We start from the raw sequence: 22,741 nt of genomic DNA, 5'->3' as shown, positions 1-22,741 counted from the left end.
CCCTTCCATAGAGCTCTGATGTCTGCATGCCTCAGGCTCTCAGCTCCTCTGCAGGGCACAGAAATAGGTACCTGAGTGCACCTCTGACACCCTTGATACTACTGTCATGCCCCAATCCACCATTCCTGGCCCCAAAGCATGCCCTTTTAAAGCCATGCCTATAAAATATCAGCCTCAGACATGCAGTGGTATTGTATCATCATTCATTCATTCAACAAACAGATATAAAGAATTTTTTCCATGCACGGGCTAGGCCTCTGTTAGGGCTGAGGGGGTCATGAGACAAAGCCTCCTTGAGGACAGGGAACAGACAGTGGGGAAAGTGGCCAGCGCAGGCTCCAGAGGGCCTTCAGGGGGATGGGATGTGTTGGTTACTATCCTGGAGGGGTGAGGGTGCCTATAGTGTCAGGACATTCTGCCAACCTCCACATATGGCTGTCACCTCCTTGTCCAGCAAAGCACTTCCCCCTCTTCCTCCTCTTCAGAATGTCAGGCTTCAGGTCCCAGGATCCCCCTGAGGGCATCATCAGTGTCAGACCCTGCGGCCTGGTGCACGGGAACGTGCCAGACACACGCTGTGGAGGAATGGGGAAGGAGCTGCCCTTCCTTCGGTTCCCACATCCCTTCCGGGCAAGAGTGCTGGCCCTTCAGCAGCCCAACTCTGTGCTGTAGTCTCTTCTCAGAAGCCCTTAGCTCCTGCCTACATTGCTAGTAGGAGCACAGTGCCCATGACTGACAGTTTACGTCACATTTGACTCTGGAAACTTGTCACATGCATTCCACATTATGTGACAGAGCTTAGTTTTGCTTTCCACAGTAAACTGGATGTTAGGTTTCAAATGGCCAGAGCACTCCCCAGTGGTAGCTGGGTCTACTCCCTGCTTCTCTCCCAGTATCCCCTGCGGGCTCAGCCTCCACCCTCCACCCCAGCAACCCTGTGTAACAGCATAGCCCTGCAGGGGCTGGGTAGGTGGGCTTTCAGCTAGTCTGGCTCTTGTCTTGGCTGAGGCCTTTTCCTCCCTGAGCCTTAGAAGAAGCTGGGCCCAAATCCACAGATTTTAAACCTAATTCAGCTCCATGAAGATCTAGCAACCAACTCCTTTTGTTCAAGCAAAATATTTTGCAGGTATCCACTTTGTGGCACTGACAAAAGGGGACAGTGTTCTTGCTGAAGTCAATTAGCGGCCACAGAGGGCCCACCTACCCAGGCCTCTGTTCCTTTCTAAGGATAGATTGAGTCCTCAGAGCCCAGCTGGGGTCCATCTCTGAGCCTGGCTGGGGTCCATCCTTCAGCTCCTGTTCCCAAAGCAGGCCCTGGGGGCCACCCCATCGGCAGGAGAGAAGAGGTGGGAGTTGGGACAAGCCCTGTCCCTTCTGTGTAATGGGGAGGCCAAGCAGGGGCTCCCTGCAGCATCCTGGGAGGTGAAGGGGTTCAGCTGCCGTGGCTCCTGGAGGGAAAAGCAACGGACTGTGCTCACATTTCCATCCCTTGGGGCCCAGCCTGGGGCGCTCAGCAAATGCTCGTGGAAGGTGCTGGCTTCTTAGCTGCATCTAGGCCAGGAACAGAAGCTGGGGGGATGAACGATACTGAAGGAGAAAGGCTGCTCTGGGCCCCTGCTCCCAGGTGAGGACACGCCTAAGAGGAAGAGAGAAGCTCCTCCTCCTAGGCAGCTGGCCTTCCTTTCTCCCTCCTCCATGCACCTCCATAGCCCACTTTTCTGTCCCATTTCCATGACACTATGCTCCATCCCTCTCTCCCTCTCTGGATCCAGGGGAAGTTCTTCAGCTGCAATGACTTATCCAAGATGACGGAAGAGGAGTGCAAGTGCGTGCTGCTCCACTGGCTGGGGGTTGGTGGGAGGGGTCACCGGGCAGGTGCCTCGTATGAGGGGCCAGGGACTGGGGGACCTGAGCCAGCAGGCCCAGGAGGGAAGCCCCTTTCCTCGGGCAGCTGTGAGGAGGGAGTGCCCAGTGGTGTCCTCTCTGGTCCCAGATCTGGACCTTTTCCTGCACACTCACCACCCAGAGGATGTGAGTGGGGCAGAGGTGACCCAGCCATGCCCAGTGGAGTGACCTCTTCCCCTCAGGGGTTCCTACTACGTGTACAAGGATGGAGACCCCACCCAGATAGAACTGCGTCCCCGACAGTGGATACACAACGACTTCCACTTTGACAACGTGCTCTCAGCCATGATGTCACTCTTCACAGTCTCCACCTTTGAGGGATGGCCCCAGTGAGTGAGGGTGGTGCCTGGGCCCAGTGGGGGGGGGGTCCAACAGGGGCACAGTTACTTCAGGGCCAGGAAACCCACTGGCCTTCCTGCAACCCCCACCGCACCATGCCAGGTCTGTGGCAGCGTTGATGGCAGTGCTGGTGGATTGTGTGTTGACCGGTCACTCCGAAGTGAGCCTGATCAGGGCACTCTAACAAAATGTGGCCCCTCCCCTGTCATTGTGTGCCCCTCTTGCCACAAGGAAGCCCTACTGTTAGATTAGGGATAGATAGGGCATCTCAGGCAAAGGTGGGACCAGTCCCGGGTCCACTCCAGTCTTTCCTGCCAGGTCCTGCTTTCTTTCCCCTCACTCCCTGGCCTACTCACGGCCAGTGAGATAATGTCCACCCATCCCAGCCTGGCTCCACCTCATCATCCAGACTGGCTCCTCCGCTCCTCTCCATCCATCTTCTCCTCTCCCAAGGCTTCTGTACAAGGCCATAGATGCAAATGCGGAGGACGTGGGCCCCATCTACAACAACCGAGTGGAGATGGCCATCTTCTTCATCATCTACATCATCCTCATTGCCTTCTTCATGATGAACATCTTTGTGGGCTTTGTCATCGTCACTTTCCAGGAGCAGGGCGAGACTGAGTACAAGAACTGTGAGCTGGACAAGAACCAGGTGCCTGGGCTACCTGCTGGCATTGGAGGGCTGGGCCCCAGCAGCCTCCCACCACCCTGAGCTCTAGGTTCTGGCCAGTGAAGAGAATCCTACAGGGTGACCCCAGAACCTCCATCTGATGCCCAGTCCCAACCTCCATGTACCGCACTCTATCTCCAATCTGAAGCTATACCAATTAGTGAAATGTGGGGTCTTCTCCTGGAACCCCCATGGATGCTCAGAGAAAGGAAGTCCTTCAGGGCCCTGGGCTGTGCTGGAGTCATGGCCAGAATGGGCTGTGATAACTCAAGGAGAACCCAGTGGACTCCTTCCTCTAACTAGTCCATAGAGCCCCTTGGCTCCAAGCTGCCCCTGCCTGGCACAGAATGTGGGGCCCCTTCAAGCCCAGGGACGTAGGTGAGGAGAGGGGAGGAGGAAGGGAGTCTTGGTGTTGACCTTGTTGTGTTGTGTCCTAGCGCCAATGTGTGCAGTATGCCCTGAAGGCCCGTCCACTGAGGTGCTACATCCCCAAAAACCCATACCAGTACCAGGTGTGGTACATCGTCACCTCCTCCTACTTTGAATACCTGATGTTTGCACTCATCATGCTCAACACCATCTGCCTGGGCATGCAGGTACGGGGCCTCCCAGTAAACTGGGCTGTCCGGACTGGGCTCTGGGCCCTGAGCAGAGCAGGGTGAGCATGGCAGGTTTCCCTGGTTTCCCCAGATGGATGTTTCCAGAGAACCTGCTACATGCCAGGCACTGCATGGTGCGGTGCTGCACAGGACCCAGGACAGCTGGTCTACCCTTTCTCATCACACACTTATAGTTTATTAAGGAGCAAATTCAAACATAGAGACAGTGTGGTAATTCTGTAAACAAGAGACTCCAAAAAGAGGAGAAAGTGAAGGCAGTGGAAAGGGTTTTCTCTATTTTTCTTCTGCTACTGCAAATCTGAATGGTGAGTTGTTGGAATCTGGGCTCTGTCCCAAGAGAAATGGGCTTAGCGTTCACAGAGCAGGTGTGTCTCTTAGGAGCTGAGCACTCCTCACGGACCGTATAATTAGCAGCACCATTATCAAGCCTTAATTAAGGATGTGATCATTTTAAACTCTATGTAAATAGAATTGCACAGTTAGGCTCACTGCCCTTAGGAACCCGAGATGCACCCAGCAATAAGACCACCTATCATCTAGCCATGAGAATATGGAAAGAAAATCACTGATCCAGCAGGCCCACATTACATAAAGGATCATGAGCGGTGGCTTGTGTTTGGGGATGAATCAGACAAGAATTGGACAGGGGGCAGCCATCAGATCTTTTGAGCTACCTGAAAAGGTTTTGTGGAAGGGATGGGATTTAATCAATTTTCTAAAAGACTAAAAAAAGAGGAACAGATGTATAAGGACATGTATTTAAGGCAGGCCATAGCTATGGGTCAAGGATGCCAAGACTGCTGATTTAAATGCCAGCCTGAAAATGCCAACTGTCACTGGGGGAAACAGGCAGACATAGAAAGCTTGCAGAGTTCCATTTCCTTCTGTCCAATCCTGACACCGACTACAGAACCCAGGAGTCTTCCCTCCTACTCCTGTGTCCAAATGACTGCATAGAAGCTGTCACAGCCCTGCCTTGGGGGCCTCCCATCCTCTTATCCCGTAAGCTCTGGCCTTGAAGCCGGGAAACACACTCAGCAGTACTTGAAGAACTTCCCCTCTCCCTGTCCTTCGATTTCCTCCTTGTGGTGCGGGTTGAAGGGGTGTCTTTAGGAGTTGGTAGAATTCGGGGAATTGCTAAAGCAGAGAAGGGACCCACTGAGGGCGGGGAGTGGCCAGGAAGAGGTGCGGCTCTGAGAATGCAGTCTACAGGCTGGGACCCCTAGCCCACCTTTCCTACGTCCCCTCTGCAGCACTACCACCAGTCAGAGCAGATGAACCAAATCTCAGACATCCTCAATGTGGCCTTCACCATCATCTTCACCCTGGAGATGATCCTCAAGCTCATGGCATTCAAGGCTCGGGTGAGTGTTGGGGGGCTGCAGGGCCAGAGAGCAGCTGAAGCCTGCTGGAGTCTCGTGAAACCTGGTTCCACATCTCCTCATTTTACCAAAGGCCCCTTTCTCCAGCACTTCTGCTCCTACCTGCTCAGTCTTCTGCCCGCCTCTACCAGTGGTGGCCAGGTGCAGGCTGGGTGAAACTTTAGGCTGCCAGAATTGGCTGATGATAGCAAACGCTGGACACCTCATCTCTGGCCTTTCTTCAAGCTGATCTTACATTCTTCTGCTTGCTTTCAGCTCTGAAGCACAGGCTCTGGCCAGGGAAGTACCTTGGCCTGTGTTTTTGGTTCCCAAGCAGAATGTCACAGCTCCCAGCCCAGCCCAGCCGCCATGTCTATTCTGCTTTGTTAAGCCCCAGTCTGGACTTTAAGGAGGGCTCTGAGATGAAGGCACTCCCCTCAAGGAAAAGGTCCCACATCCTTACCTCCCAACAGCCATCTCACCACTGTGCACTCTAGAGGGAGAGAATTAAGGAGCCAAGGGGAGAGGCTGGTGGGCTGGGAGCTCCAGTGGGAAGTGGGGGCCTGGGCACCCCACATCGGCCGCCCCCTGCAGATCTGCAGTGTCGTGGGCAGGAACACTGCCCTCTGCTGGCTGCCAGAGCTCCCTGCTCCCCAAGCTCACCCATCTCCCATCTCTGTCCCTGCCAGGGCTACTTTGGAGACCCCTGGAATGTGTTTGACTTCCTGATTGTCATCGGCAGCATCATCGATGTCATCCTCAGTGAGATCGATGTGAGTATCAGGCGAGCAGAGCCATTCCTAGGGTGGGGCAGAAAGCACCTGTTCAGCCCTCAGACATTTGTGGGGTACCCACTGCGTGGGCAACATAGCACCCTGGAGGTTACAGAGATGCAGATGACAAGTTGTGGCTTCTGCCCCCCAGGAGCTACACCCCTGTAGGGCAGATACACCTGAGCTACCAGGTGGACACAGTGCATGTACCGGACTGTGCAAGGCAAGCTGCTGTGAAAGCAAGGGTCATCTCCAGGCAGGTGATCAGGAACGGCTTCAGGGAGGTGGCCAGGGCAGCAGCACCACAGGTGGGCCCTGTAGGAGAGGCACAGCGCAGGACGTGCAGGGGAGGGCCAGGTGTGCGGAGTGGGCAGTGGACGTGTGTGAATGTGCAGGACACAGAAGGGGCGGGTAAGGCTGTGGGCGCAGCTCGGGGCTGGACGTTCTGTAGCAGGCGGTGGGAAGTCACCAAAGGTTTGCAGCAGAGCAGCACATCAGCATTCCACTTTGAAAATGTTAATCTGAGGGGCAGGAGGGGCAAATGACTAAAGCTAGGGGCCCTTTCTCTAGGGATTCAGTCATTCACTTATGCCACAGATATTCATTGAGTATCTCCCCTTTGCCAGCTAAGGTTCTTGGTGCTAAAGAAACAGCAGGAAATAAAATTGTAGAGGCCCTGAAAAATAAATAAATCTAGCATGCAATAGGTTACATGCAGAAAAATAAATGAAGTAAAGGATGTGGAATGGCAGGGAAGGGGAAGGTGGTGTGATGAAGACACTGGAGTTGAGATCTCAATAAAACAAGGGAATCAACCATGCAGGCATGGGACACAAAGAGTGTTGTGGGGAGTGAGAAGAGCATATGTAAAGGCCCTGGGGTGGGAGCACAACCACTGAGTTTGAGGAATGCCAGGAGGCCCTTGAGCTGGAGTGGAGAAGGGCAGAGATGAGGAGGAGAAAAGGCAGGGCTCAGATCAGCTAGGTCTTTGAAGGCCATGGCTGTGACCTTGGGTTTTATTCTGACAGAGATGAGAGCCCTTTGGTTCTAAGAGGATCACTCTGGCAGCTATGTTGTGCTCTCACTGTAGGGGGCAGCAGGGCTGACCCAGGGAGAGGTCGGGAGGTCACTACAGTGACCCAGGTGGCAGGGGATGGTGGCAGGTGCTGGCCACGGAGGTGTGGTCTGATCCTTCAGCCGTTTTGAGGGCTGAGCTGGCAAGAAGGGAAAGGGCCTCAGGATTGGGCCAGAAGATTCAGGGGAGGGGACCCTGGAGGTGGCATGAGAACAAACAGCAGCATCTGTACTGCGAGGGCAGAAGGCCAGGGAGGAGGTCTCAGCCGCGAGGCGCACCTACCAGGTCTTACGAGCAGAGCCCAGGGAGTGTGGCCTCGCTGTGCACCTGAAGCTGAGGGGCTACAGAGTGAGGGAGGCCAGAGCAGACAGGGAGGAGGGGAGCTGGGAGGTGGATGCTGAACTCCAAAGACAGCTTCCCCTGGGACTGGCCGAGCAGCATCCAGGGGCGGGAAGGGCAACAGTACACAAGCAGGAGAGAGCAGGTGGACAAGAGCCACGCTGGCCAGGGCCACATTGGTGTTCCACCAAGGAAGTGGGTCCCCAGTGAGAGACAAGCCCTGGCAGGAACCAGAGGCCTTGGCCGCCACACTGGGTGTCTGGAGTGTTAGGGGAGGGTGCTGGGAGCCCTCGTCACCTCCCATGCACAGAACAGACAGTGACGGACAGAACCTCACCTGGTCAGAGCTGATGAGGACTAGGGTGGGCTGTGGGCAAAGCCAGTGAGTGTGAGAGTATGTGCTAGTATGTGTGTGTGTGTGTGTGTTGTGCATCCCCTTCCTCTCCACCTTTGCTGGGGAAATAACATCCTAAAGGGCCCCACAGTTTGAGAACAGCATCCCTCACAAGAATAGTCAGAAGAGAGAACTCTACACAGCCAAGACAAATAGCCCAAATTAAAAATAGTTACTTCCAGAAGTTTGAGGCCTGCATACCGGATGCCTGGGTAAATCAGAACAGTTTCCTTGGCTTTGGAGGGCAGGTTACGGAGGGTGTTACTCCTTGGTTACAGAAGGTGCTTCTGGGCACTGCTTGACTTTTAGGACCCCAGATGTCTCTTACCAGTAACATATGCTTGAAGTCATGTTAGATTGACTTACAGCCAGGCACAGTGGCACAGGCCCATAATACTAGCATTCTGGGAGGCTGAGGCAGGAGGATCAAAAGCTCAAGCCTATCCTGGGCAACTTAGTGAGACCCTGTCTCAAAATTTAAAAAGAAAATTAAAAGGGCTGTGAATGTAGCTCAGTGCAAAGGCCCTTGATTCAATTTCTAATACTACATCAACAACAAAAAATTGACTTACATTTCTGGTACACAAACCAGGAAAATGTTTAGCACCATGTCCGTTGTGCTTGTAGAATAGTAGATATATTCCACCTGTTCAGTACAGCAGCCACCAGCCACGTGTGTCTAGCGGTCACGTGGCTAGTCTGCAATATGGACAGCACAGGTCTACACCACCGTTGTCATCCTGGCTGCACATGAGAATCACCTGCGGTGCATTCAAGCCTCTGAAGCTCAGCCCCATCCCTCAGAAGCTGGCTTCGTTGCAAAGAAGGGCCCTGGCAAAGACAAGCGTTTTGTTTTGTTTCCACTTTCTGGGTGATTCTGCCATGCAGCCAGGACTGAGATCCAGCGGTCAAGGGCAAAGCAGCGTGACTGACGGGGAAAACTAGGAAGCTGAGGTGCAGTCTACCTGCAGCTCCATGGAAGTTGAACACCAAATGACTTCCTTTGACAGAACAGGGAGTCTCAGGAAATGTGGCCTAAGGGAGAAGCTTGGAAGAGTTGTGGCACCCACACACCCTAAGCACCCACTCTTTAAGAGCCTGACCCCTAAGATGTGAGCCTTGGTCCTGGTCCCAGTCTCAGGCAGAGGAGCATCTGCTGCGGGCTCTCGGGCTGCCTTAAAAGAGTTTTGCCCTTTGCAGCCAGGACTTTCCTTCAGACCTCAGCCTGGGCCTCAGGGCAGCAGGACAATGAACAGGTTTTCCCCAAGGCACCCTTGCACCACGTAACCCGGAAACAGGAAGAACCCGAGCCCTTGAAAACAGGAAGAACCCGAGCCCTTGAAATGTGTAGACGCATCTCAGAGACGAGAAGGGACCTGTCTGTCCAGTCTCCCCCCTTCTCGCTCCCTTGCCTCACATTTCCCACAGAGCTTTGTCCTCCCTCTTCACCCTTTGCCCCTGACTGCGAACACTTGGGGCCTTCATCCCCTGCCTCTCTGTCTTTTTCTCTTTAACTCTCCCATGTGTCTGTCCTTTCTGACACCTCTCTTCACCTCTCTCCCATGTGTCCCTCCTCCTCTCTCTCCTCTCCTCCCCTCCCCTCGTCTCTTTTCTCCACAGACTTTCCTGGCCTCCAGCGGGGGACTGTATTGCCTGGGTGGAGGCTGCGGGAACGTTGTAATTCCTGGCTGCATGAATCTGCCCTGCATGCGGCCGGCTCTGCCCTGCAGCTTGCATGCCAGGCTGGCTGCCTGCATCGCATGGGGTGCACCCAGCCAGCACACAGGGCTCCCCTCAGAGCAGGCCCGCTGAGGGTTGAGGCCGGGTGGAGGTGGGGGCTCCATGGTAGAATATGCATGGATGTAGTGGCTTCCTGAGAGCCCACAAAACTGCAAAGTGAGGCTTCTCTCCAAGGGGCCGCAGTCCAGAGGACTGTACTGGCATGTCATTACAGTGACAGTTCATCAGGCCCAAGGCCTTTGGGGGCACAGGAAGCGGGGCAGGGAGGGCTCTCCCTTCCAGAGTGGTCCTTGTGTCTAAGGCTGGCACAAGGGCAGGTGCTTGCCTAGCTTGAAACAGCCAAAAGTAGGGTGGAACAGAGGAGAATGAACAGGTTGAATTTATGATGATCCATCAGCCACGCTTTGGGGAAACTTAGCACTGGAGGACACTAGGGGCAGAGGCCCAGGCGGCCACCAGGGTCCTCAGCTCAGTGCCAGCTTAAGGAGAAAGGGAGGTGCGCAGGAAGCCCCAGAGGGCCGGCTGGGGGCCTGGCTGCAGCCTCAGACTCTCTGCACAGCTTGGCACCCCACATCCACCCCCATCTCAGCCATACAGCCCCCGATCCCTGAGCCCCAGCTTGGCCCAGAGCTAGGGGAGAGCAGGGGCCATGAGGTGAGGTAGGAGATCACGCCACGGACATCACCCCGGCACACACACACACACACACACACACACACACATACACTGCACCTCCCACCTGCCCTGCCCCTTATCCTGCCAAGAGGCTGTCCCCAGACTGACCTCTGGGGCTGCTGCCCCGCAGGACCCAGACGAGAGTGCCCGCATCTCCAGCGCCTTCTTCCGCCTGTTCCGGGTCATGAGGCTGATCAAGCTGCTGAGCCGGGCAGAGGGAGTGCGCACCCTGCTGTGGACATTCATCAAGTCCTTCCAGGTGGGTGCCCCACCCAGAGGACCAGGGCCCTGGCAACTGCACTCACCTGGGGAGCCCACTGGGGGCATGGAGCTGAGCCCCTGGGGCAGTCCTGGGAGTCCTGGGGCCAGGTGGGGCCTGAGCTGAAGGAGGCTGGGCTGCAGGCTGGTGGGGGAGCCTGGACTGATGCGCCCTCCTGGCCCTGCAGGCCCTGCCGTACGTGGCTCTGCTCATTGTCATGCTCTTCTTCATCTACGCTGTCATCGGCATGCAGGTGAGAGCATCCGGGCCCAGGCCCAAGGATGCGTCGTGGCCACATTGGAGGGGCACCTGTGGGCCTGGGAAGGCCCAATCAGCATGCAGCCTGGACCCTCTGCCCTATCTGCCTTCTGCCTCCAGCAGCCCAGGGTTCAGCTGTGGGGCTGGGAAGGGGATCGTACACCTTCGCCCCAGAGGCTCCTGTGTCAGGAGCCTGGAGTGACCTAGGAGAGACCTTGGTATGCAGATGGACCGCAGAGCCAGACCTCATCTCTAAGGCTTTGGCCAGGGCCCTTTCCCTGAGGACCCTCATCCACACTGTGACCCCCATTCTGCTTGCAGCGGGGAAAACTGGCCCACTCTCCTCCTCTTCTTTGGGTTGGTGGCTTAGAAAATAATCCAGTTTTTCTCCTGAGACCTGAAGCGAAGGGGTTGGAGAGAGGTAGGATGGAAGTTGGGGAGCAGCTCTGGCAGGAAAAGGCAGCAGGAGATGCCACACTGGGCTCTAGGTTCTGAAGCCAGAGCCCTTTGTAATTTGCAGATGTTTGGAAAGATCGCCATGGTGGATGGAACCCAAATAAACCGGAACAACAACTTCCAGACCTTCCCCCAGGCTGTGCTGCTACTCTTCAGGCAAGAGTCCCCATAACCCTACCCATGACAGTGCCCATTTTGCTCTGTCCTGGTCTGTACTGGCAGTGCCAGCTCCCCAGCAGGATCTCCTGCCAGGCTTGATGCTCTCCTGTCATAATCCCGGTGATTCTAATCATCTGTGAGCAAGTGGCCCAACACTGTCATTTTGCATTTAGCCCCTCCGCTGGGTGGAGGGCAGCACCAGTCTGCCACCTCCCTAAGATGCACAGGCCCACAGGACCTCTCCCCTCCAGGTGTGCGACAGGTGAGGCCTGGCAGGAGATCTTGCTGGCCTGCAGCTATGGGAAGCTGTGTGACCCAGAGTCAGACTATGCCCCAGGTGAAGAGTACACGTGCGGCACCAACTTCGCCTACTACTACTTCATCAGCTTCTACATGCTCTGCGCCTTCCTGGTGAGATGCCCGGAGTGCTGAGTCAGGGAGGGGGCTTGAGGCAAGGGAGGCAGCACCTGCCTTCTCCTTCTTGCCTGGCTCTGTTTCCCAGGCAAGCATCTCAGGGACACAGGAAACTCTAGTTAGATCTCTCTTGTTCTGGTCATCTTGGGTGTGGCCTTCTTCTGTGAGCACTTTTCTATGCTCTGGAGGAATTGCAGAATGTTTTTATTGTATCCATAGCGTATGTACCTTTTAAGTATATATTCACTAGCAGCTGATAATGGAATGGAACTTAATGGGGCCATATCCTACATAGATAGGGGTTCCCTATGGAGACATTTACCCCTAGTTATTCCTAGTTATACATTTAGACCCTAGTATTTCTTGGGAAGAGAAACTTGCCCCATAGGTAGGAGGCTGAGACTCCCAACACAAGTCCCACAGGGGTCCCAGTGGGGTGAGAAGCAGAGCCCTAGGTCACCCTGAACTTCAGGATTGCTGTCTGTCCATATGGAAGGCACCACGGGCCCTCATTCCTGCACCTCTTTCCTACATTTGCTCAAGACTGTTGAGTATCTCATGTGTGGCAAGCACAGGGCCAGATGCAGGGATGGAAGCATGAGTGAAACCTCCAGCCCTGCTGGAGCTCACAGGAGCAAGGGCGTTGTCTCACCCATTTTCCTGTTGCTGGACCCAATGCTGGACACCACAGCCTGGAGGAGGAGGGGTTTATTTTGGCTCACAGTTTCAGTGCCTGGTTAGCTGACTCCAGGGCTGAAACAGGATGGCAAAGGGGCCTGGTGGAGGAAAATCTGCTCAACCCATGCCAAGAAGCCATTTCTCTGCAGGAAGCAGAGAGTCTAGGGAGGAGATAGGGACAAAAATACACCCTTCCAGTCAGCGCCCACCTCCACCAGGCTCCATCTCCCAGCAGTACACATCAGCTATGAGCTCCTAGATGGATGAGTCCACTGATGAGAGTGACACCCCCAGGAGCCAATTTCCTCCCACACATATAAGAATTTCGAGGGACTTTGTAGATCTAAATTTGAACAGGAGTCCATGTGTGAACTAACCCTGCAACTCATCTCCCCAACGTAGACAGAAAAGGCAGGAGCAGTGAGAGAGACATGGGCCAGGACACAGAAGCGGGGACAGAGCCTCTGGGTGGGTTCTAAGGAATGGATACAGCACCCAGGCCAAGCCTGCCTGTGCAGGAACATAGGGGTGGGCACAGTCTTGCTGGTGGATGGAATGTGGGTTGTGTAGGAGGGCTGGAATGAGGGGTGCAGGGAGCGGAAGCTATACCCCCATGCCAGGAAGACACCTCCCAGCTCCCCTGTTGCCCCTGCATCACCTGCCCTTCCCCTGGGGGCCGTTGGTCCTTTCTCTTGTAGATCATTAACCTCTTTGTGGCTGTCATCATGGACAACTTTGACTACCTCACACGGGACTGGTCCATCCTGGGCCCTCATCACTTGGATGAGTTCAAGGCCATCTGGGCTGAGTATGACCCAGAGGCTAAGTGAGTACAGTCTGTAGGCTCTGTGCTAAGCACTCCCTAAGCTGTCCACCCCTCCATCCTGATGTCCTCTAAGGAGTCACACTCTTTGTCTATTCAAGGTCCCAGCCAAGAAAATTAGAGAGTCCCAGGGTTGGAAGGGATCCCACAGCCTCCCAGGGTGGAAAGACCATTGACTTTCTTAGGAAACTGTCATCTGACTTCCAGAATGCCTAGGAGTGGGGAACTCAGTACCTCACCAGGAACTATAAGTCTGGCCACCCAGAGAGCCCCATTGATCTGCTGCATCCAAGCTTGACTAAAATGCAGAGTCCAGGCCCCATCTAGATGTACTGAGCCAGAATCCTCATTGCCGTTGACCTGATCCTCAGGGTGTCCACATGCACATTAAAGCTTGGGAAACATTGTTCTCTTACACTCTGCCTAAAAGAAGGTAACAAACTCACACTTACTGAATGCTCCCCAGGCATCAGGCACTGTGTGTGCTAAACACTGTGTAATATCTCCTTTAATTTTTGCAGCAAGCTATGACACAGGTCTTCTGACCATGTTAGTCTCACAAAGGAGGAACTGAAGTTCAGAGGGATTAAGTTGCCCTTGGTTACTAAAAGACGGTACCAAAATTCAATGCGGGTCTGTCTGGCATCCTTAGCAACTGTGCTTTTAAAGCGCTTACATCAGAGGGATAAAAACCTACCTGCCTCCACCAACTACCCACAGGTTTTTCACTCAGTCCTCTGAAACCAAGCAGAAAAATGCCTAATCTCTGTCACAGCCAGCCCAGGGAAAGAGAAAGCTAGTAAGTAGGACCTTCCAAAATGATTTTCCTCAAGACAGCACACACCTGGATCATTTCATTGTTGGCCTTCCTGGTTGCTCTGCTTTACGCCTATTCTAGAAAGTCAGTCACAACAAAAATGTGGTTTCTGGCTCTCGACCTATCTCTAGAAATAGGCTTTCATCTCCCTTGAGTCTTATACTTTACTTCTGTTCATACAGCCCAAGAGCCCCCATCAGCTTGACCAAAACCTAAGGACAGTCTTGGCATGGGGAAAATGGGACCCAGATTCCAGAGCTAGAGATCTTCTGAGAGACTGCTCCCTAAATGTCAGCCTCTCTCTGTACGCCCAAAAGAGAGCCTGCTCCTGGTGGCAGGCAAATATATATTCACATTGTTTCTTCTGTTGAAAGCATACAAGGCTCCCACTTCCTAAGCATGTTTGGAAAGTAAGGAAGTATCTCCTGTCTCCTGCATCCTTCCCCTTTGCCCACTATGGGTGGCAGGGAGGATCTGGGTGACTGCCAGGTATATAGGTCTGTGTTGTTCTGCAGGGGGAGAATCAAGCACCTGGATGTGGTGACCCTGCTGAGAAGGATCCAGCCTCCTCTGGGCTTTGGGAAGTTCTGCCCACACAGGGTAGCATGTAAGGTAACCAGCACTGCCAGGGAGGGGCAGCCCCAAGAGAGGAAAAGGTGCAAGGGTGGAGAAGGGGAGCAGGGGGACTAGCCAGGACCTGATGGAATGAGTCATGTTAGAGCAATGATTTCCAGGGTCCCTGTGTTAGTCAGTAACAAACACCTGAGATAATCAAATTAGAAAGAGAAAAAGGTCATTTTGGTTCACGGATTGGGGGTTTCTAGTCTGAGGTCAAGCAGATTCATTAATTTTAGGTCTCTGGTGGGGCTGGGGGTCAGCACATCATGGTGGAAGTGAATACTGGAACAGAACTATTCACTTCATGGCTAGGACTTGAAAGAGGAAGAGACTGGGGTCCCACGATCTCCTTTGAGCGCACAGCCTAAGTGACTTAAAACCTCTCACTAGTTCCCACCCTTAAAGTTCCCATCACTTCCTAAAGCGCCCCTTGGAGACCAAGCCTTTACACATGGGCCTTTTTGAGACATTCAAGAGCCAAATTATAATCGTCCTCAAGTCCCTGCTTAATGACCTAAAGCCTTGGCAGTGTCCCCCAGTCATCAATGCCTCCTCTAGTGGAGGGAGTCCCGGTCAGCCCGCATCCCAGCCCTCATGTCCCATCCCCTCCTGGCACACAGACCGGGTGAGGATGACTTTCCAGGCTGGGCCTGGTCCCAGCTCCGCATCAATCTCTGCTTCTCCCTGCACAGCGGCTAGTGGGCATGAACATGCCCCTGAACAGTGACGGCACGGTCACCTTCAATGCCACACTCTTCGCCCTGGTACGCACGGCCCTCAAGATCAAGACAGAAGGTGAGGCTTCCAGCAGGCAGCCCCTGCCTTCCCTTGGAGGATGCTTTCTGGCATAGGTTCTGCCAGATTCTCAGACTAAAAACTGGAATCAAGAACCATGGGAAGAAGCAGAGGGAGACCAGCCCACAGCCACAGAGTCCTCTTTCCCCTCAGGGCTCAGAGGGAGTCCAAGAATTCTCTGCAGGATAGGGTCACTAAGGATGTGTCCCCACACTCCTCAGCTGTGCCTGTGGGCCAGAGAAGTGCCAGGGCTTGCACAAGGGTATGGGTGCCTCAGGTCGGCTCTAGACAGGGGCAGAGGAGGGACCCAGGTAGTACTAGGCAGGCTGATGGGAGTCCACCTTGACCCCACTAAGCCTAGAGGTCCTCACCTACTTAGAAGACAGACATGGTGGGAGGAGGGTAAAGGAGTCAGGTGGGATGTGCCGTTGTCCCTGGTCCCCTTGCTGAGGGCTCCAGCTGCATCAGGGCCATCCCACAGCAGGACCACTGCGTATGACTGAGGCAGCCACAGACAGGTTCCTTGGGAGGGCAAGAAGTGGGAGGACGTGAATCAGAGAGAAGGAAGTTAGAGCCGTGTACGATAGCCAAGGCGGTGGGGGATGAGTACCTGACTCCAGGGCTGGACTGCCTCAGGGGGACAGTGCTGTCCTCATTCCTATCCAGCACCATTACCACCACAAGGAACACTGAGAGCTTGGTGGCACATGCTGTAGTCCCAGAGAGGCTGAGGCAGAAGGATCACCACGAGTTTGAGGCCAGCCTGGGCTACAGAGCGAGTTCGAGGCCAGCCTGAACTACAAAGTGAGACCCTGTCTCCAAAAACAAGACAAATAAAATAAATTAAAAGAATTTCTAAAAAAGGAATACTGAGCCAATGTTTGCTTAGTGAATAGTTCTGAGAGAGGCTCGGTGGTAGTCGGTGGGCTTACCAAGTGGCTTGGCCTGGATGGCGTTGGGGCCATTTCTGCTCTTCCCTATCCAGGTAACTTTGAGCAGGCCAATGAGGAGCTGCGGGCCATCATCAAGAAGATCTGGAAGAGAACCAGCATGAAACTTCTAGACCAGGTCATCCCTCCAATAGGAGGTGGGTGCAGATGAGAAAGGGGTGAGGAGCCTTTCCAAGAAGTCCCATGAGAATCTGTAAATACTGTAAATGGACCCCATGGGCACCCAGCAGGGCAGCTGCCAGCCTCAGGGTGGAAAATGCCCAATGACACACTCAACAAGATGGCGGGGCCAGGGTGCCCAGGCCTGCTTCTCACTCTGAACCCTGGGTCAGGTTTCCGCCAGCCTTCAGGACCTCCTTTGTTGGTTCCTCTGCAGATGACGAGGTGACAGTGGGGAAGTTCTATGCCACGTTCCTCATCCAGGAACACTTCAGGAAGTTCATGAAGCGCCAGGAGGAATATTATGGGTATCGGCCCAAGAAAGACACTGTACAGATCCAGGTAAGCCCAACCCAGACAAGTACCAAGTGCCTCCCCTCTGAGCCAGATCTCCAGGCTTCAGGTCCCTCTCTGTGTCCTTGGGCTGGGGTTGGAGACAGAGAGGGACACAGGGAGGACAGAAGGGAGGGAAGGAGATGATAATTCTGGATGAGCCATGATGGAAGGCCCTTTCAACATGATGATGGGACCCAAGAAGAGAGGACTTGTTCAAAGGAGAGACAAGTTAGATAGTAACAGTAATCTCTGAAGAATGCAGAACTTCCAGGGGCACTTCAAATGCTCACTTGGGTATGAAGAGAAAACTCTGTTTTATCTCATGTGGTTTTTATTTCTACTTTTCATATTCATTGTAATGCACACAATTTAAAAATGCACACACATTTGAGAAGTGTGATAAATTATTTCAATTGCCATTTTTATTTTCAAATAATTTTGTACTTAAAAATTTTCAAGAATGATACAAAAACATTTTTCCTGTACTGTGTGAGAGTTACTCTAACATGTTCCATCAACCCAGAACACTTTAATGTGCATTTCCTTCAGACAAGGATATTCTCCTGCATAATTCTCCTACATAACCACCATATCACTATTGAGATCAGGAAATTAACTTTGATATGCTACCATCTAATCCTCAGAACTCATTCAAGTTTTCTTAGTTCCCAGTAATATCCTTTATGTCAAAAGGCTCCAATCCAGAATCTCACATGGCATTTAGTTGCCATATCTTCTTAGTCTTTTTCATCTAGGACAGTTCTTCAGTCTTTCTTTAACATGACCTTGACATTTTTGAAGGTTACAGGACAAGATGCCCTGAGGATGGGTCGGTCTGATGTTTCCTTATGCTAGACATAAAATACACATCTTGGATAAGAGTGTCACAGAAGTGGTGCTGTGTCCTCATTGCAAACTATCAGATGACACCAATTTTGATTTGTCTTATTGCTGGTGATATGAACTTTGGCCAGTTAAAAAATTATATATATATATATATTTGGTAAGTGAAGAGATCTCTGAACCTAGAGTGGTGGGGAGGATGCAAAATCTCTACCCACAGGCTCATAGGCTCAAGAAAAGACTCTGGGAACAATTTGGGTGTGGACTGGCAACGAGGCCAGAGCAGGACCTGGGGGCCTCACAGAGCCTCATGACACTGAATGAGCCAGGAAGGAGAACAGGCTTGGGAAAGCCCCAGATGCAGGGACTAGAAATGAGTAGAAGCCAGGCATGGTGGGGTACTCATGTAATCTTAGCACTGTAGGAGACTGAGGCAAGAAAATTGCCAGTCTAACTCCAGCCTGGGCAACGTAGCAACTTAGTGAGACCCTGTTTCAAAAATTTAAAAATATAAAATAAAAATGTAAAAATGGCTAGAGATGTAGTTCAGTGCTAAGATCTTGGGCTCAGTCCCCCAGCACCACACACAGAAAGGAAAGGAAAGGAAAGGAAAGGAAAGGAAAGGAAAGGAAAGGAAAAGGAAAAGGAAAAGGAAAAGGAAAAGGAAAAGGAAAAGGAAAAGGAAAAGGAAAAGGAAAAGGAAAGGGAAAAAAAAAAAGAGCAGGACCAGGGAAATAGTTCTGGTCTCCACTCCTGGACTGGAGGAATTACCAGGTCACTTTACCCTGCCAGGCTGGACTGAGGACCATAGAGGAAGAGGCAGCCCCAGAGATCCACCGTACCATCTCTGGAGACCTGATGGCTGAGGAGGAGCTGGAGAGAGCCATGGTGGAGGCTGCGATGGAGGAGGGAATATTCCGGGTGAGTGAGGGCCAAGAGCGCCCCTAGTGGCCTGGACGCGGTGAACGGCAACAGAGAAGGACATGGGAGCTAAAGACCCTCCTCCACCTCAGCACCCACCTCCCTCCTACACAAAGGTGCCAACATAAGACACCCTGTGCACCTTCCCACAAACCCTCATCTGCAGTCCATCTCCCAGAAACCTGCCATCCACCCATCCTTAGCCTAGCCGAGTGTTTTTTGTATCGTTTGAGATATGGGAGATTCTTCCTGGTCACCTTTCTGCAGTGTTTTTGGTTACTCATAAGAAAATGGGGACCTCAGAAGCATGATGTGAGATGTCTAGCATCACTTAGCTTCATAGGGAACCTAAAATCCAACTGTTCAGACTCCTAATTCAGTGTTCACTGTACTACCCAGTTTCTCCCCTGTATATTCATGTCTCCTGTCCAGTTCCTAACATATGTCCTGTCTATATCACCAAACTGAGACCTTTCTGAATGTGGGGATCTTCTTTGCTTCTGATCTCAGTGCTTGGTCCATTCTCCTCTGGCCTTAGGATTTCTCCCTCAACCCTATCGCTTGTTCCCAGCACCTTCATCCAGTGCCCTGCCTGCCCTAATCCCCAGCAACCACTCTCTCAGTCCTCCCACTCTCCTCCTTGCCTCTAGAGGACCGGAGGCCTGTTTGGCCAAGTGGACAACTTCCTGGAAAGGACCAACTCCCTGCCCCCTGTCATGGCCAACCAGAGACCCCTCCAGTTTACTGAAATAGAGATGGAAGAGATGGAGTCACCTGTCTTCTTAGAAGACTTCCCTCATGATCCAAGAACCAACCCTCTTGCTCGTGCCAATGTCAACAACGCCAATGCCAATGTTGCCTATGGCAACAGCAACCACAGCAACAGCCAAGCGTCTTCCAGGTAATGGCAGCAACTGCCAGCTCTGGGTGTAGGAGTGCTGGAATAGGACTGAGGCCAGGCTAGATTGGAAGTGGACACCCTAAAATTTGTAAGGTACCCTTGTCTTTGTGCTCTTGGGGATCATTCTGCATCTTAATGCAGGACAGGTCTGTACTGAAGATACTTCATTGGCCAGCAGGGGGCAGGGTCATGTCAGCCTTGGTCAGGTGCTGAGTGGGTCTTTAATTTCGTTGTCTACAACTGGTCCAGGAGTTTAGACCTTAGCCATTTATAGGTCCTCCATGGAGGGGGAGCACATGCTATACATAAACTAGATGATAAGGGTCAATTGTTGGATTGGGGTCCCAAGGAGATCTGACTGTGCTGAGAAGCTCCCATCTCCCTGTAGACAATAATCTCTGATTGCCTTAGTGATTTAAAAACAGCAGGATGGAGGGTGAGGGGTAACTCAGCCATTGCAATCCAAGAACTGGGTGACAAGCAGAGCTTCTGTTCTAGACAAGAGGCCAGCTGAATGGAGGTCTCTGGGCAGGACAGAGCAGAAGTCAGGTGAACAGATACCTTCCATGGCCAGGGCTGCCTGCACCCCCTTGCAGTCAGAGAGGCCTCTCAATTTCAGCCCATAACCCTTGAAGGGTGCACATGCTTTTGGTTCACCATAGTCAAAATTCAGAAGCATCAGATCTGGGCCCTGCTGCTGGGTGATGTGTTATATAATATGACTATGACCAAACAAGTGCAGAGATTAGGTGTCTTGAGAGAACAAAGGGAGTATTGATCACCAAGGCCTGCAGAGGTCTAGAACAGTTCTGAGCTTCAGCTTTCTTTAGAAACATCTAGAAAGTTTTTAAAAACCCCTATGCTCCCATGGTGATCCTATGCACAGCTGAGGATGAGAACCACCATGCTGAACCTGTGAGGCTGCATAGAATGTGGAGAGAGTAGAGAAACCACAGAGGAGACGGGGCAGGCACGCACTGGGCTTGCTCACTGAGAGTCAGAGCGGGCTGCAAACATCAGCCCAGGGGTGAAGGCCACTGCATGATGATGGATGTTTGGGGCCCCTCAGAAGGTCAGGGGTGGTGAAAGAGCCAGCAGCCTTCTCTGGTTACCCAGCCTGTCTCCTTCCATTTCAGTGTCCACTATGAAAGGGAGTTTCCAGAAGAGACAGAGACACCTGCAGCCAGAGGAGGAGCCTTCAGCCAAGCCTGCAGGCCCCTGGGTCAGTCCCTCCTGTGCCCCTGAGAAGCTGAGCCTTCTTCTAAGGAAGCCTATGGCGCCTCCCTCTTTCTTTAGAGTCTGGCAACCCAGCTGGGAGCCTTAACAGAGGGAGCAAGTGGATTCTAGAGTGGGAAGGCTGTCAGGGCCCCCTCCTCATGCAGGCATTGACGTGGGCCAGCAAGGCAGCTGAGTGAGCTGGGAGGGGAAAAGTGGGTGCACTCTAACAGGCCTTCACCCTGTCCACACATGCCACCCCAACATGGGCATCTCCCGTTCCCCAGTACCCTTAGAAGGGCAGCCCTGGACACCTTGACACCTTGGCCCTGGTACCCTCCAGCAGGTGATCTTTCCGTCTTCCAGTGGGTCCTGAACTACTGCGTGACAGTAGGAGCCCAAGGATTCTGGGACTCAGTGGTGATAGGGTACTTCCTCTGCCCCCCTAACACACACAGCTTCATGTGCACACACACACACACACTGACACACTGAAAGACAGCTTGCACGGAGACTGGCTCTGAGCCCCTCGCTCAAACCCACAAGGACAGACAGTAGGACAGGGAGAGTTGGCACACTTCTGTCTAGTCTTGAGCCAACTGGATCCCAACATGTGTCCACTTTCTAAGCTACCTTCTGCAGCATGCCAAGCAAGACTGCATTGACATGGGGGTCCCAGAAGTCCCTCTTGTCCTTATACGCCCTTGCCCACAGGAGCCCACAACAAACCTCACGTGGAAAAGCTGAGAGGACAGCAGACCCAGAGAGTCATGCCTGGAGGCCAGACACTTCATGGCCCCTGCCAGGTAATGAGGCAGAGCCCTGGGAGGAAACTCCATACAGAGACCCCCACCTGGGTTGGTGCTAGGAGGGGCTGTGGCAAGGAAAGAGCCCAGTAGCAGTTTTCCCATCCATAACAGAAGAATCTGGGCTACTGGGTCCTCCCCTTTCTGTGGGTCTTGGATGAGACTCCTTTGCATGAGCTGGGATTTCATGGGATTGTGGGATTCAGCATCCCTGTTGGAGTCTTTGCTTCTCTGGCTTTGGAACAGCACCCCAGGGTGGGGCTTTGTACGGGTGAGGAGAAGAGCTCCACGGCAGGGTCTCTGCACGAGGAAACACGGCACAGCAGGAGCTCCCAGGAAGGTGCTGCCAGGTGCCAGGCTCCAGCTACCACCCTGCTGATCCAGGAGGTGAGGCAAGGCTGGGAGAGAGCAGGCTGCCTTGAGGGACAGGCGAGATAGCCTGGCACAGAGAGGGCAGGGCCAACAGAGGCAGGTGAGGGTGGCTCCCCAGAAAGGCCCCACCCAGCCCCCTCTCCTCCCTGCAGGCTCTGGTTCGAGGGGGCCTGGGCTCCTTGGCGGCTGATGCTAACTTCGTCGTGGCAACAGGCCAGGCCCTGGCAGATGCCTGCCAGATGGAACCAGAAGAAGTGGAAGTGGCAGCTACAAAGCTACTGAAAGAACGAGAGACCCCGGAGGGCATGGCCAGTGCCCCGAGCCTAGGGTCCTCCCTGGAAAGCCTTGACCAGCATCAGGGCTCCCGGGAGACCCTCATTCCTCCCAGGCTGTGAAGGTCTGCACAGAGTCAGCCTGGCTCAAAGCTGGCCTGGCGCGGGGGACAGACCGCCGGAGTGGAGAAGGGTAGCTCAGCCCTGCCACCTCCCTCCTCTTGGCAGCCAGGAGCATGGGTGCACGGGCTGCCTTAAAATGTCAGGAGGAAGTGGGCGGGCAGTACAGCCCCCCTCCCCCAGCAAGAAGCACAACTGAATGGAGCTTCTGATGTTATTCAAAACGCCGTGGTCAGTGCCAATGTCTGTCACAGATCACTTCCACCAGAGGGACATTAAAGTCTCCAAGCTTGTGTCACTAGCGCGTGTCCTCTATTTGTCTTCTTCTTTCGACCCTTCTGAATTCCCTCTTCTTCCTCCTCTGTTCCTGCCCCAGGAGCCCTTAGAGACCCTGGGCCCAGGAGAAGAACAGAGGGGCCATTTGGATCTCTACCTGCGCATGGCAGAGGGGGAGTTGTGTAGACAGTGGGGTTCTCCTGGGAGTCCATGGCCAGGTCTGCTGACTGGGGCAGGCAGCCCCAGGAAGGACTGTGGCTTTAGAAGAAGCCCCACCTTCTTTGAAGCTACGACTGTGTCCCTTTGACCACAGTCCACTGCCAGCACAGAGCTCAGCTTGCTGTTTATGGCCTTGGTTGACACAGACCTGCAGTCCCCGTGGCTCGTCTCACCCATGTA

General features: G+C 53.4%; 1 protein-coding gene across 2 annotated transcripts in view; it reads left to right on the top strand.

Annotated features, from left to right (window-relative positions):
• Cacna1s (calcium channel, voltage-dependent, L type, alpha 1S subunit) overlaps positions 1–22,367 on the top strand; it is a 62,149-nt gene extending 39,782 nt beyond the window's left edge. Inside the window, exons 23-44 of one of the 2 annotated variants that reach the window (XM_005375160.2) lie at positions 1,773–1,825; positions 2,088–2,234; positions 2,698–2,899; positions 3,355–3,513; positions 4,791–4,901; positions 5,588–5,671; positions 9,100–9,156; positions 10,025–10,153; positions 10,341–10,406; positions 10,932–11,023; positions 11,278–11,437; positions 12,817–12,944; positions 14,274–14,370; positions 15,069–15,171; positions 16,157–16,258; positions 16,498–16,622; positions 18,252–18,380; positions 19,031–19,281; positions 20,418–20,503; positions 21,211–21,302; positions 21,549–21,689; positions 21,827–22,367. In XM_005375160.2, coding sequence (XP_005375217.1) covers positions 1,773–1,825; positions 2,088–2,234; positions 2,698–2,899; positions 3,355–3,513; positions 4,791–4,901; positions 5,588–5,671; positions 9,100–9,156; positions 10,025–10,153; positions 10,341–10,406; positions 10,932–11,023; positions 11,278–11,437; positions 12,817–12,944; positions 14,274–14,370; positions 15,069–15,171; positions 16,157–16,258; positions 16,498–16,622; positions 18,252–18,380; positions 19,031–19,281; positions 20,418–20,503; positions 21,211–21,302; positions 21,549–21,689; positions 21,827–22,069 — 2,757 coding nt within the window. In that variant the 3' untranslated portion in view covers positions 22,070–22,367. The remainder of the gene's footprint in view (positions 1–1,772; positions 1,826–2,087; positions 2,235–2,697; positions 2,900–3,354; positions 3,514–4,790; positions 4,902–5,587; positions 5,672–9,099; positions 9,157–10,024; positions 10,154–10,340; positions 10,407–10,931; positions 11,024–11,277; positions 11,438–12,816; positions 12,945–14,273; positions 14,371–15,068; positions 15,172–16,156; positions 16,259–16,497; positions 16,623–18,251; positions 18,381–19,030; positions 19,282–20,417; positions 20,504–21,210; positions 21,303–21,548; positions 21,690–21,826) is intronic. The other variant, XM_013522110.1, reaches the window with a different exon arrangement.
• Positions 22,368–22,741: the final 374 nt, after the last annotated feature.

Source organism: Chinchilla lanigera, unplaced genomic scaffold (assembly GCF_000276665.1).
Source record: "Chinchilla lanigera isolate Chin_1 unplaced genomic scaffold, ChiLan1.0 scaffold00005, whole genome shotgun sequence".
In the NCBI taxonomy this organism is placed as follows: Eukaryota; Metazoa; Chordata; class Mammalia; order Rodentia; family Chinchillidae; genus Chinchilla; species Chinchilla lanigera.
Note: the sequence above shows the minus strand (reverse complement) of the source record. Positions and strands in the feature narration are given on the sequence as shown.